General features: G+C 45.8%; 1 protein-coding gene across 6 annotated transcripts in view; it reads left to right on the forward strand.

The window, feature by feature from the left end:
* The first annotated feature begins 277 nt into the window (after positions 1–277).
* LOC102945718 (protocadherin beta-16) overlaps positions 278–14,062 on the forward strand; it is a 36,389-nt gene continuing 22,604 nt past the window's right edge. For 2 of the 6 annotated variants that reach the window (XM_037906820.2, XM_043552934.1), the window contains exon 1: positions 11,097–13,708. In XM_037906820.2, the coding sequence (XP_037762748.1) occupies positions 11,234–13,708 (2,475 nt within the window). In that variant the 5' untranslated portion in view covers positions 11,097–11,233. Of the gene's footprint in view, positions 2,952–5,810; positions 8,510–11,009; positions 13,709–14,062 lie in introns of those variants that run through there. The other 4 variants (XM_043552935.1, XM_043552933.1, XM_037906818.2 and 1 more) reach the window with 4 other exon arrangements.

Here is a 14,062-nt window from a genome sequence, read left to right on the forward strand (position 1 = left end):
GGTATTTGCATGTGTAGAATAAACGTTCTAGGATGTTAGAGAAGAAAAAATGTGGAAGGATGAGAATCCATTTTATTTCTCTATTAATTTATAATTCTCTCTCGTATAATGGAAAGTAATCTGGGTTAAGAAGTTCTGACTGTGAAATATTATAATCACAAATTGTGTTTAAAAGAGAAATCTTTGCCATGCAGAGAGTAACCACACGCAATAAGCTTATTCTATAAAACCATGGATGTCCTATTTTAGCTGAGCCACAAGGTGGCGATATTAGCAAAGACGGTGCTGAAAATGCAGCTTTTCGGACTCCGTCCGCCCTCAGTGGAAGCTGCACTCAGACTTCTGAATCCAGACGACAACGGCTCTGCGCCGGGAACGGGTGACAAAGGATTACAGGGAAAGGGCGGATGGACTAATTACAAATAAAGTCAATATTGGAGGACAAATCGTTTACTTTCTAGCACAACATATGAATGGCTGCAGCAGCTTTTCAGAGAGGCCTGTGTTTCAGATCTGACCCAGGAATGGCTGGCGGAATGGAGACTCGCTCCAGGAAAGGGCAAGTTGTGTCTTTCTTTCTATGTTTGTGTGTGTCCCTGGCGGGGTGTGAGACGATCCGCTATTCTGTGCGTGAAGAGAAGAAAAGCGGGTCCCTAGTTGCTAACATTGCAAAGGATTTGAAACTGGATGTAGGGAAACTGTTTGCTCGCAGGGCCCGTCTGGTTTCTAAAAGCACCAAGCAATACTTTGAGCTGAACAAAGAATCAGGGGATGTGATAATAAAGGAGAAAATAGACCGTGAGGATCTGTGCGGACAGAGCGACCCGTGTTTGCTGCAATTCGAAATTGTGTTGGAAAATCCACTGCAGCTGTACCGAATGGAAGTGCAGATAGATGATGTGAATGACAATAACCCTAAATTCTCTAAAAATGAATTCGTTTTAAAAATGCCGGAACAGATCCCCATAAACACCCGCTTCCCCTTGGAAGGAGCCCAAGATTCAGACATAGGAACAAACGGCATCCAGAGCTACGCAATCAATCCCAATGGGCATTTCCGTCTGGAGGTACAAACCCTGGACACTGACGGCAGTAAATACGCGGAGTTGGTGTTGGAGAAACAATTAGATCGGGAGGAGCAGGCGCAGTTGATGCTGATTCTCACAGCTGCCGATGGGGGCTTGCCACAGAGAACCGGCACAGCCCAAATACGCGTTAATGTGCTGGACAGCAACGATAACTTCCCTCGGTTTAGTCAGTCAGTGTACAAGGTGCAGTTAATGGAAAACAGTCCTCGGGACACTTTGGTCACTAAGGTTGAAGCTAGTGATTTGGATCAAGGTTCAAATGCAGAAATCACCTATTCATTCAGGCAGGTGCCTGACAAAGTCCTCAAGTTATTCAAATTAAATCAATTTTCCGGAGAAATCACTGTTTTGGGGATAATTGACTATGAAGAAAGAAGCAGTTATGAGATGAACATCCAAGCCACGGATGGCGGCGGTTTGTCTGCGCACTGCAAAGTCCTGGTGCAGATCGAGGACATGAATGACAATGCCCCGGAAGTGACGCTGACGTCCCTCACCAGCACCATACCCGAGGACTCCTCCCCTGAGACAGTGGTGGCCCTGTTCAGTGTGAGAGACCGAGACTCCGGGGACAATGGCAGAACGGTCTGCTCCATTCAGGACAATGTCCCTTTTGCTTTAAAATCGACCGTGAAGAATTATTACGAGCTTGTTACACAAAAGCCCCTGGACCGAGAGAAAGTGCCTGAGTATAACATAAGCATCACAGCCATAGACCGGGGGACTCCGAGGCTCACCTCAGTGAGGATCATCCGTGTTCAGCTATCGGATATTAATGACAACCCCCCTGTATTTAATGAAAGTTCGTACGTCATGTACCTGAAGGAGAACAACCACCCGGGCCTGTTGATTGGAACTGTCCATGCTGCTGACCTGGACACAGAGCAGAATGCCAAAGTGACATATTCGGCGTTGCCTGGCAACATCGGTGACCTCCCCTTCTCCTCCTCCATCTCCATAAACTCCGAAAACGGGAATGTGTACGCTCTGCAGTCTCTGGATTATGAGCAAACGAGGGATTTCCAGATTACAGTGAGAGCTGCAGATGGCGGGTCCCCTCCACTGAGCTCTGAAGTCATTGTCCGAGTTGTGATAATTGATGAAAATGACAACGCCCCCTTCATTTTATACCCTCTACAGAACAGCAGCTCCCCCGCTAATGACCTGGTTCCCAGATCGGCGGAGGCGGGTTACCTGGTGACGAAGGTGGTGGCTGTGGATGGGGATTCCGGTCAGAATTCCTGGCTTTCCTACCAGCTGCTCAAGGCCACAGACCCAGGTCTCTTCGCTGTGGGTCTCCAAACCGGGGAAGTAAAAACCAGCAGGCCTATAACGAGCCCAGACTCTGTTAAACAGAAACTTATCGTCCTGGTTAGAGACAACGGAGAGCCGCCCAGATCCACCACCTCGACGCTTAATGTGCTTCTGGTGGATGGGTTTTCAGACGCCTACATGCAGTTACTGGATGTACCACAAGAAGAGGAGCAGCAGGACACATTAACCCTGTATTTAGTCATTTCTTTGTCTTTCGTTTCATTCCTTTTTCTGGTTTCTGTGGTAACAATTATCGCCATCCGGCTATACAAGACAAGGCAGTGCCGAGAGCGGTATGTTCCATCGTCCAGGAACTTTTATTGTGAGCCCAACTTCCCCACAAATCCTGCGGACACGAGGGTCACTGGGACTCTGCCTCAATCTTATTGTTATGAGGTTTGCTTGACAACTGGATCTGGCACAAGCGAATTTAAATTTCTGAGGCCGCTGGTACCGTCCCTAACCGCTGACCCCAGCGCTGCAGGAGGGTCCGTTCTTGACTCTCAGATTAACTCTCAGCTACAGGAGGAGAAAGAATCTCTGAGAGAGGTGAGTGCTTATTTCACTCCATTTGCATCAATACCTTGCTTGAATATGTTTTTTTTTCTACTGCTCTGAAAATTACCTAGATTACTTGCATAAATGTCTAGAGATTTTTTTTTCGTATGGAGCTTTTTCTGTAGTTCATTGTTCATCTTCTATACTTGCATTATGTCCAAGTTAATGTAATTCCACTTAAGTAGTTTTCTATGCTATCCCCCCACACTCCACCTCAGACCACCCTACCCCCTACCTGCCCCCCCCCCAAAAGAAAAAAAGATCATTTATCAAAGTGTGATACTGGTCTCTGTGCAGAGTCTCCGATCTCTGCAAAGGAATCCTGAAGCTTGTCTAAGGAAATTTTTAAAAGTAATTGTTTATGGTAGCACCGGAATTATGTGATCTAGATAATGTTATGCACGGTGCGAGTCTAGGGAATCTGAAATGTTACAAAGAATCTGAGTCTGCCCTTGCTTCTTCAGTTGTGTTTTCAGACGGTGAATCTATATGTGGCGCGAGTTGCCGGGCTACTGTGTGAATGTGAAATGACGCAGATCAGGGAGCAGTTAAAGTAAAATAATTCTATCTGAAGAAATGTAAATTGCACTTTATTTGTCCATCAAACCCTTTGCAATGGGAGGAGCCAGCCGTGGCTGCAGTTTCACAGTGGGAGGTACTCATAAAAAGAAGACGCAATGTTTACTTAAATCCTATGAAGTCACCGTAATTTACAGCTTCTGGAGTTTATGAACCCATAACAATCAACACCGATGTGAAAGACCCCTATTACATGCATATATAGTGGCAACTGATGGCATCAATATATTTGCAGACAGCAAGTCATTGTCCAAGTTATTATTTGATTAAAATGACAACGGACCCTTCATTTTACACCGTTTTCAGAACAGCTGCTCCCCTTTAAGACCTGGTTCGCACAGCAACTGGGGCAACTTACCTTGTGACTAAGGTACATGGAGACTCTGGTCAGAATTCTTGGCTTTCCTACGAACTGCTTAGAGCCACATACCCAGGTCTCTTGACTGTCGGACTCCAACATGGAGAAGGAAAGACCGAGAGACTTTAAAATTAAATTTCGGAGCGAGACCACATTAAGCCAAAATTAGTTACCATTGTTAAAGACCAGGGACACCTACCGCACTCCACAGCTGCGACGCCAAATATACTGCTAGCTGCTGTGTTTTCATATGAACATATGCGAGCCAGTCGGTCAGTGACGTAACTACGGAAGAGGAGCAGGATGGCATGTTAAATATATATTTAGTAATGTGTTTTGCTTCAATTTCATTTCCTTTTCTTGTTTCTGCTGTGGCCTGTGTTTGCATAAACATACATAAGACAAGAAAATCAGGAGAAAGATACATGTTTGCTTCTTCCAGTTGCTACGGGAGACCCATTTTGTTGTATAATTGTGTAGAAAACAGAACTGGATCCTTTCCCCAGAGCTAGATATATGATATTTGCTTAACCACCGAGTCGACCACCCATTAGTTCGTTTCTTAAGCCGCAGTTTCCTTGTTTTCCTGAGTAGCACCGTACTAGGCCAGAGAATCATGAGACTTCGGTGGGTTTCCAGGTGACCTCGTGGACGAAAGAGAATCGGTGACACAGGTGAGCGAATTGCATTGACTTGTTTTACATATTTAGCTATGGAAAATAAAAGTGCTGGGATGTGAGAGAGGAAAACGGATTATGGAAGTATGACAAATCGGATTATTTTTTCTAATACTTTATAACTATTTCTCATTTAATGGGAAATAACCTGGGTTAACCACTTCCTTACTTTGAAATATTTGAAACACAATGTGTACCTAACAGAGAGAAATCTTTGCCATGCAGATAATAATTGGGCACAGTAAATTAACAATTTTGAGATGTGTTGTTCTAGCCTCTGCCATTTAATGACCTGGTTCCCAGATCGGCGGAAGCCGGTTACCTTGTGATCAAGGTGGTGGCTGTAGATGAAGATTCTGGTCAGAATTCTTGTCATTCCCATCAACTGCTGAAGGCCACAGACCCAGGTTTCTTCGCTGTCGGACTCCAAAATAGGGAGGAAAAACCACTATGCAAATTACGGAGAGAGACCCCTTTAACCAAAAACAAGATATCATTGTTAAAGACAATATACACCTTCCCCAATTTGCTACTGGGACGCTAAATATACTGCTAGTGGATGGGTTTTCAGATGCGTATCTGCAATTCAGTGACATACCTACGAAAGAGGAACATGCTGGGATATTAAATATATACTTAATCTCTTAGATTTCATTTCATGTTTTTCTTGTTTCTGCTGTGGCCAGCATTGCCATAAAATACATAAGACAAGAAAGTCAGGAGAAAGATACACGTCTGCTTGTAGATGCCAGGACTCGATTGCTTCCCCAGAATTATATATATCATGCTTGCTTAGCCACTTGGTCGATCACTAGTTAGTTCTAATTTATTAGGCCGCAGTTTCCTAGATTTCCTGTTGAGCGCCATAGTAGGCACGGCAATCGTAGGATTTAGGGATTCCCAAAATATCGCTAAGCTAGTGGGCCGAAAAAGAAGTGATGGGACAGGTGAGCGAATTGTAGTAACTTGTTTACTTAGCTAGCTGTGAAGAATAAAAGTATTGGGATGTGAGAGAAGAAAATGTGTTGTGGAAAGATAACAATTCAATGATTTATATGCTTTTTCAACTTTCTACCTCCTCCAATCGGTAATAATCTACTTTAACATCTCACCGTTCTTACAGTGAAACGTTATAAGCACGATTTGCACATAAAAGAGAAATCTTTTCTATGCAGAATAATATTAACTGCACATAATAAATTTACAATCCAAATACCATGGAATGTCTTATTTTAGTTGAGCCACAAGGTGGCGATATTGGCAAAGATGGTGCTGAAAATACAGATTCCCGGAGACCAGCAAAACTCAGTGAAAGCTGCACTCAGACATCTGAATGCAGACGGCAACAGCTCTGCGCCGGGAACGCGTGACAAAGGATTACAGGGAAAGGGCGGCTGGAATAATTACAAATAAAGTCAATATTAGAGGACAAATCGTTTACTTTCTTGCACAACATATGAATGGCTGCAGCAGCTTTTCAGAGAGGCCTGTGTTTCAGATCTGACCCAGGAATGGCTGGCAGAATGGAGGCTCGCCACAGGAAAAGGCAAGTTCTGTCTTTCTTTCTATGTTTGTATGTGTCCTTGGTGGCGTGTGAGACGATCCGCTATTCTGTGCGTGAAGAGAAGAAAAGCGGGTCCCTAGTTGCTAATATTGCAAAGGATTTGAAACTGGATGTAGGGAAATTGTCTGGTCGCAGTGCTCGGCTAGTTTCTAAAAACACCAAAGAGTATTTTGAGCTGAACACGCGCTCCGGGGATGTGATAATAAAGGAGAAAATAGACCGCGAGGATCTGTGCGGACAGAGCGACCAGTGTTTGCTGCAATTCGAAATTGTGTTGGAAAATCCACTGCAGCTGTACCCAATGGAGGTGCAGATAGATGATGTGAATGACAATTCCCCTAAATTCTCTAAAAATGAATTCCCTTTGGAGCTGCCTGAACATCTCCCTGTAAACACCCGCTTCCCCTTGGAAAGGGCCCAAGATTCAGACGTAGGAACAAACGGCATCCAGAGTTACGCAATCCTCTCTAATGAGCACTTCAGTCTGGATGTGCAAACCCGGGGAGACGGCAGTAAATACGCCGAGCTGGTGTTGGAGAAGCAATTAGATCGGGAGGAGCAGGCACAGTTGACGCTGATTCTCACAGCTGCCGATGGGGGCCTGCCACAGAGAACTGGCACAGCCCAAATACGCATTAATGTCCTGGACAGCAACGATAACTTCCCTCAGTTTAGTCAGTCAGTGTACACGGTGCAGTTAATGGAAAATAGTCCCCAGGACACTTTGGTCACTAAGGTTGAAGCTAGTGATTTGGATCAAGGTTCATATGCAGAAATCACCTATTCATTCAGGCAGGTGCCTGACAGAATCCTCAAGTTATTCAAATTAAATCAATTTTCCGGAGAAATCACTGTTTTGGGGATAATTGACTATGAAGAAAGAAGCAGTTATGAGATGAACATCCAAGCCACGGATGGCGGGGGTCTATATGCGCACTGCAAAGTCCTGGTGCAGATCGAGGACATGAATGACAACGCCCCGGAAGTGACGCTGACGTCCCTCACCAGCACCATACCCGAGGACTCCTCCCCTGAGACAGTGGTGGCCCTGTTCAGTGTGAGAGACCGAGACTCCGGGGACAATGGCAGAACGGTCTGCTCCATTCAGGACAATGTCCCTTTTGCTTTAAAATCGACCCTGAAGAATTATTACGAGCTTGTTACACAAAAGCCCCTGGACCGAGAGAAAGTGCCTGAGTATAACATAAGCATCACAGCCACAGACCGGGGGACTCCGAGACTCACCTCAGTGAGGATCATCCGTGTTCAGCTATCGGATATTAATGACAACCCCCCTGTATTTAATGAAAGCTCGTACGTCATGTACCTGAAGGAGAACAACCACCCGGGTCTGTTGATTGGAACTGTCCATGCTGCTGACCTGGACACAGAGCAGAATGCCAAAGTGACATATTCGGCGTTGCTTGGCAACATCGGTGACCTCCCCTTCTCCTCCTCCATCTCCATAAACTCCGAAAACGGGAATGTGTACGCTCTGCAGTCTCTGGATTATGAGCAAACGAGGGATTTCCAGGTTACAGTGAGAGCTGCAGATGGCGGGTCCCCTCCACTGAGCTCTGAAGTCATTGTCCGAGTTGTGATAATTGATGAAAATGACAACGCCCCCTTCATTTTATACCCTCTACAGAACAGCAGCTCCCCCGCTAATGACCTGGTTCCCAGATCGGCGGAGGCGGGTTACCTGGTGACGAAGGTGGTAGCTGTGGATGGAGATTCCGGTCAGAATTCTTGGCTTTCCTACCAGCTGCTCAAGGCCACAGACCCAGGTCTCTTCGCTGTGGGTCTCCAAACCGGGGAAGTAAAAACCAGCAGGTCTATAACGAGTCCAGACTCTGTTAAACAGAAACTTATCGTCCTGGTTAGAGACAACGGAGAGCCGCCCAGATCCACCACCTCGACGCTTAATGTGCTTCTGGTGGATGGGTTTTCAGACGCCTACATGCAGTTACTGGATGTACCACAAGAAGAGGAGCAGCAGGACACATTAACCCTGTATTTAGTCATTTCTTTGTCTTTCGTTTCATTCCTTTTTCTGGTTTCTGTGGTAACAATTATCGCCATCCGGCTATACAAGACAAGGCAGTGCCGAGAGCGGTATGTTCCATCGTCCAGGAACTTTTATTGTGAGCCCAACTTCCCCACAAATCCTGCGGACAGGAGCGTCACTGGGACTCTGCCTCAATCTTATTGTTATGAGGTTTGCTTGACAACTGGGTCTGGCACAAGCGAATTTAAATTTCTGAGGCCGCTGGTACAGTCTCTAACCGCTGACCCAAGCGCTGCAGGAGGGTCCGTTCGTGACTCTCATATTAACTCTGAGCTGAAAGGGGAGAAAGAATCTCTGAGAGAGGTGAGTGCTTATTTTACTCCATTTGCATTGATACTTTTTTTGAATATGTGTTTCTACATCTCTGAAAATTACTTAGAAGGGAATCACAGAACCATTAATGTGGAATCCTGCTTTCTCCGGGTCTAGGAACGGAGCGGTACTCCGGGAGAGCTGGCTGCGGGGGGCCGGGGAAAGAGTGTGAGAGATTGCTATGCTGTGGCGAGCAAGTGGCTGATGATGGTGGGGCGGGAGGTTGTCCCTCTTCTCCTGCCTGAGGACGGTTGGTCAGGCTGCTCTCTGAAGTAAAAGAGACAGGAGACAGCATGCCAACATATTCTTGCCCAACACACACTGTGTCTCTCTCCCCATACACACTCCCTGTCACACACACGCCTTCTGCTCTCCCCTCCCCCATACACTTCCGTTGAAAAGCAGCTGACAATCTAGTAAAGGATGCCCGTGAAAGGATGGGATTAAAACCTGCATGGTGATGCTGTACCTGCTCTGTGGGGAAATGCAAAACCTTCCCAAAGCACCCTGAGGCCAGTTGCACAGTGAGATAGCTTGCTACGCACAGTGCACTGCTCCCTGTGTCCATGCTAGAGCTGCTACTGTGGATGTGCTCTGCTGACACAAGGAGCATAGTGTGGACATGCAACAGAGGTTTAATTAAAGGACTTTAATTAAAGTGGCATAACTTTTTTCCACAAAACTCTGTCCTGTAGACAAGGCCTAAGATTACTTCCAAAAATGTCTAGAGATAGTTTTGTAGGGATCTTTTTCTGTAGTTTATTCATATTTTCCACTTTTATGCTGTTCAAGCTAATATTTTAGTACTTGAGTACTTTTCCTTATGTTCTCCTATGCTATTTTCCTCTCTAAAAACATTTATCAAACTGTGATACTGGTCTCTGTGCAGAGTCTGTGATCTTTGCAAAGCAAGGCTGAAGCTTCTCAACGGAAATTTGAAAAGCAATTGTTCATGTATTTGTTAAGAACTCATTAGCAGTGGAACTATGTGACCTATATAGAGCCCCTTGCAGAACACTCTGAGGAATCTTTGAAATTTGTTGTGCTTCTTCAGCTGTGCTTTCAGACAGTGAATCTCTGAGATGCTAGTTGCCGGGGTACTACGCGAATGTGAAATGAGGGAGATCTGGGAAACGTTAAAGTAAAATAGAGCAGTCTAAGGAAATGTAAACTGCGCTTTATTTTTCCATCAAACGCTTAGCAATGGGAGTTGCCAGCAGTGGCTGCGGTTTCACAGAGAAGGTCTTGTAGAAGGAAGAGGCAATGTTTACTTAAATCCTATGAAATCAGCATTATTTACAGCTTCTGGAGTTTATGAACCCATAACAATCAACACCGATGTGAAAGACTCCTATTACATAAATAGCAGTGATATAGTGGTTGATTATGGCATCAATAGGATTTTTGCAGGCAGCAAGTCATTGTCCAGGTTGTTAGTATTTGATTAAAATGACAACGGCTCCTTCATTATATTACGTCTTCAGAACAGCACTTCTCCATTTAATCACCTGGTTCGCAGAGCAACGAAAGCTGATTATCTTGTGACCAAGGTGGTGACTGCAAATGGAGATTCTGGTCAGAATTCTTGTCTTTCCTACCAATTTCTAAAGACCACTGATATAGGTCTCTTCACAGTCGGAGTGAAAATGGGGAACGAAAATCACAATAACAATTATGCAGCGAGACTTCTTTAAGCAAAAACTAGATGTCATTCTTAAAGACAATGGACGCTTGCCCCAATCCACTTCTGCGATGCTAAATTTACTGCTGTTGGATGGGTTTTCAGATGCGCATATGCAATTCAGTACATAACTACGGAATAGGACTGTGATGGGGTATTGAGTATATACTTAGTTATCTCTTTGGCTTCAATTTGTTGTTCTACTTGTTTCTGTTGTGGCCTGTATTACCATAAAATATATAAAACAAGAGAATCAGGAGAAAGACACTGATCTGCTTCTTCCAGTTGCCATGGGAGTCACATTTGTTCCGAATCATTGTGTAGAAGCCAGGACTGAATCCCTTCCCCACACTTCCCTATATGATGTTTGCTTAACAAGTAGGTCCGTCACTAGTTAGTTCTAGTTTATTAGGCCACGGTTTCCTAGTTTTCCTTTGGGCACCCTAATAAGCAAAGGAACCATAGGACTTCGAGATTTCCAGGATATCGCTAACCTCGTGGACGAAAGAGAAGAGATGGGACAGGGGATCCACTTGTAGTAACTTCTTTACTTAGCTAGCTGTGAAGAATAAAAGTATTGGCATGTGAGAGAAGAAACTGATGTGGAAGGATCACAATTACATTGACTATTATATAATTTTGCAACTCTCTATCTCCTCCAATCGGTAATAATCTACCTTAGTATTCCACACTGTTTACTGTGAAATGTTATAACCACAATATGTACTTAAGAGAGAAATATTTGCTATGCAGTTAATAACTGCACATAGTAAGTTTAAAATGTGAACATCATAGCATGTCTTATTTTAGCTGAGCCACAAGGTGGCGATATTAGCAAAGATGGTGCTGAAAATGCAGCTTTTCGGACTCCGTCAGCCCTCAGTGGAAGCTGCACTCAGACTTCTGAATCCAGACGACAACGGCTCTGCGCCGGGAACGGGTGACAAAGGACTACAGGGAAAGGGCGGCTGGCAAAATTACAAATAAAGTCAATATTGGAGGACAAATCGTTTACTTTCTAGCACAACATATGAATGGCTGCTGCCGCTTTGCAGAGAGGCCTGTGTTTCAGATCTGACCCGGGAAAGGCTGGCGGAATGGAGACTCGCTCCAGGAAAAGGCAAGTTGTGTCTTTCTTTCTATGTTTGTGTGTGTCCCTGGTAGCGAGTGAGACGATCCACTATTCTGTGCGTGAAGAGAAGAAAAGCGGGTCCCTAGTTGCTAATATTGCAAAGAATTTGAAACTGGATGTAGGGGAATTGTCTGGTCGCAGTGCCCGTCTGGTTTCTAAAAGCACCAAGCAATATTTTGAGCTGAACACAGGATCCGGGGATGTGATAATAAAGGAGAAAATAGACCGTGAGGACCTGTGCGGACAGAGAGATCCATGTTTGCTGCAATTCGAAATTGTGTTGGAAAATCCACTGCAGCTGTACCGAATGGAAGTGCAGATAGATGATGTGAATGACAATTCCCCTAAATTCTCTAAAAATGAATTCGTTTTAAAAATGCCGGAACTGATCCCCATAAACACCCGCTTCCCCTTGGAAAGGGCCCAAGATTCAGACATAGGAACAAACAGCATCCAGAGCTACGCAATCAGCGCTAATGAGCACTTCAGCCTGGATGTGCATTCCCGGGGAGACGGCAGTAAATACGCGGAGCTGGTGTTAGAGAAACAATTAGATCGGGAGGAGCAGGCGCAGTTGATGCTGATTCTCACAGCTGCCGATGGGGGCCTTCCCCAGAGAACCGGCACAGCCCAAATACGCGTTAATGTGCTTGATACCAACGATAACTTCCCCCAGTTTAGTCAGTCAGTGTACAAGGTGCAGTTAATGGAAAATAGTCCTCAGGACACTTTGGTCACTAAGGTTGAAGCTAGTGATTTGGATCAAGGTCCAAATGCAGAAATCACCTATTCATTCGGGCAGGTCCCCGAGCGAGTCCTCAAGTTATTTCAGCTAAATCAGTTCACTGGCGAAATCACTGTTTTGGGGATAATTGATTTTGAAGACGCAGCAATGTATGAAGTAGAAGTTCAGGCCACGGATGGCGGCGGTTTGTCTGCGCACTGCAAAGTCCTGGTGCAGATCGAGGACATGAATGACAACGCCCCGGAAGTGACGCTGACGTCCCTCACCAGCACCATACCCGAGGACTCCTCCCCTGAGACAGTGGTGGCCCTGTTCAGTGTGAGAGACCGAGACTCCGGGGACAATGGCAGAACGGTCTGCTCCATTCAGGACAATGTCCCTTTTGCTTTAAAATCGACTCTGAAGAATTATTACGAGCTTGTTACACAAAAGCCCCTGGACCGAGAGAAAGTGCCTGAGTATAACATAAGCATCACAGCCACAGACCGGGGGACTCCGAGGCTCACCTCAGTGAGGATCATCCGTGTTCAGCTATCGGATATTAATGACAACCCCCCTGTATTTAATGAAGGTTCGTACGTCATGTACCTGAAGGAGAACAACCACCCGGGCCTGTTGATTGGAACTGTCCATGCTGCTGACCTGGACACAGAGCAGAATGCCAAAGTGACATATTCGGCATTGCCTGGCAACATCGGTGACCTCCCCTTCTCCTCCTCCATCTCCATAAACTCCGAAAACGGGAATGTGTACGCTCTGCAGTCTCTGGATTATGAGCAAACGAGGGATTTCCAGGTTACAGTGAGAGCTGCAGATGGCGGGTCCCCTCCACTGAGCTCTGAAGTCATTGTCCGAGTTATGATAATTGATGAAAATGACAATGCGCCCTTCATTTTATACCCTCTACAGAACAGCAGCTCCCCCGCTAATGACCTGGTTCCCAGATCGGCGGAGGCGGGTTACCTGGTGACGAAGGTGGTGGCTGTGGATGGAGATTCCGGTCAGAATTCCTGGCTTTCCTACCAGCTGCTCAAGGCCACAGACCCAGGTCTCTTCGCTGTGGGTCTCCAAACCGGGGAAGTAAAAACCAGCAGGCCTATAACGAGTCCAGACTCTGTTAAACAGAAACTTATCGTCCTGGTTAGAGACAACGGAGAGCCGCCCAGATCCACCACCTCGACGCTTAATGTGCTTCTGGTGGATGGGTTTTCAGACGCCTACATGCAGTTACTGGATGTACCACAAGAAGAAGAGCAGCAGGACACATTAACCCTGTATCTAGTCATTTCTTTGTCTTTCATTTCATTCCTTTTTTTGGTTTCTGTGGTAACAATTATCGCCATCCGGCTATACAAGACAAGGCAGTGCCGAGAGCGGTATGTTCCATCGTCCAGGAACTGTTATTTTGAGCCCAACTTCCCCACAAATCCTGCGGACAGGAGTGTCACTGGGACTCTGCCTCAATCTTATTGTTATGAGGTTTGTTTGACAACTGGGTCTGGCACGAGCGAATTTAAATTTCTCAGGCCGCTGGTACCGTCTCTACCCGCTGACCCCAGCGCTGCAGGAGGGTCCATACTTGACTCTCAGATTAACTCTGAGCTGAAAGGGGAGAAAGAATCTCTGAGAGAGGTGAGTGCCTATTTTACTCCATTTGCATTGATACCTTTTTTGAATATGTGTTTCTACATCTCTGAAAATTACTTAGAAGGGAATCACAGAACCATTGATGTGGAATCCTGCTTTCTCCGGGTCTAGGAACGGAGCGGTACTCCGGGAGAGCTGGCTGCGGGGGGCCGGGGAAAGAGTGTGAGAGATTGCTATGCTGTGGCGAGCAAGTGGCTGATGATGGTGGGGCGGGAGGTTGTCCCTCTTCTCCTGCCTGAGGACGGTTGGTCAGGCTGCTCTCTGAAGTAAAAGAGACAGGAGACAGCATGCCAACATATTCTTGCCCAACACACACTGTGTCTCTCTCCCCATACACAC

This window comes from Chelonia mydas, chromosome 8 (assembly GCF_015237465.2).
Source record: "Chelonia mydas isolate rCheMyd1 chromosome 8, rCheMyd1.pri.v2, whole genome shotgun sequence".
Taxonomy (NCBI): domain Eukaryota; kingdom Metazoa; phylum Chordata; order Testudines; family Cheloniidae; genus Chelonia; species Chelonia mydas.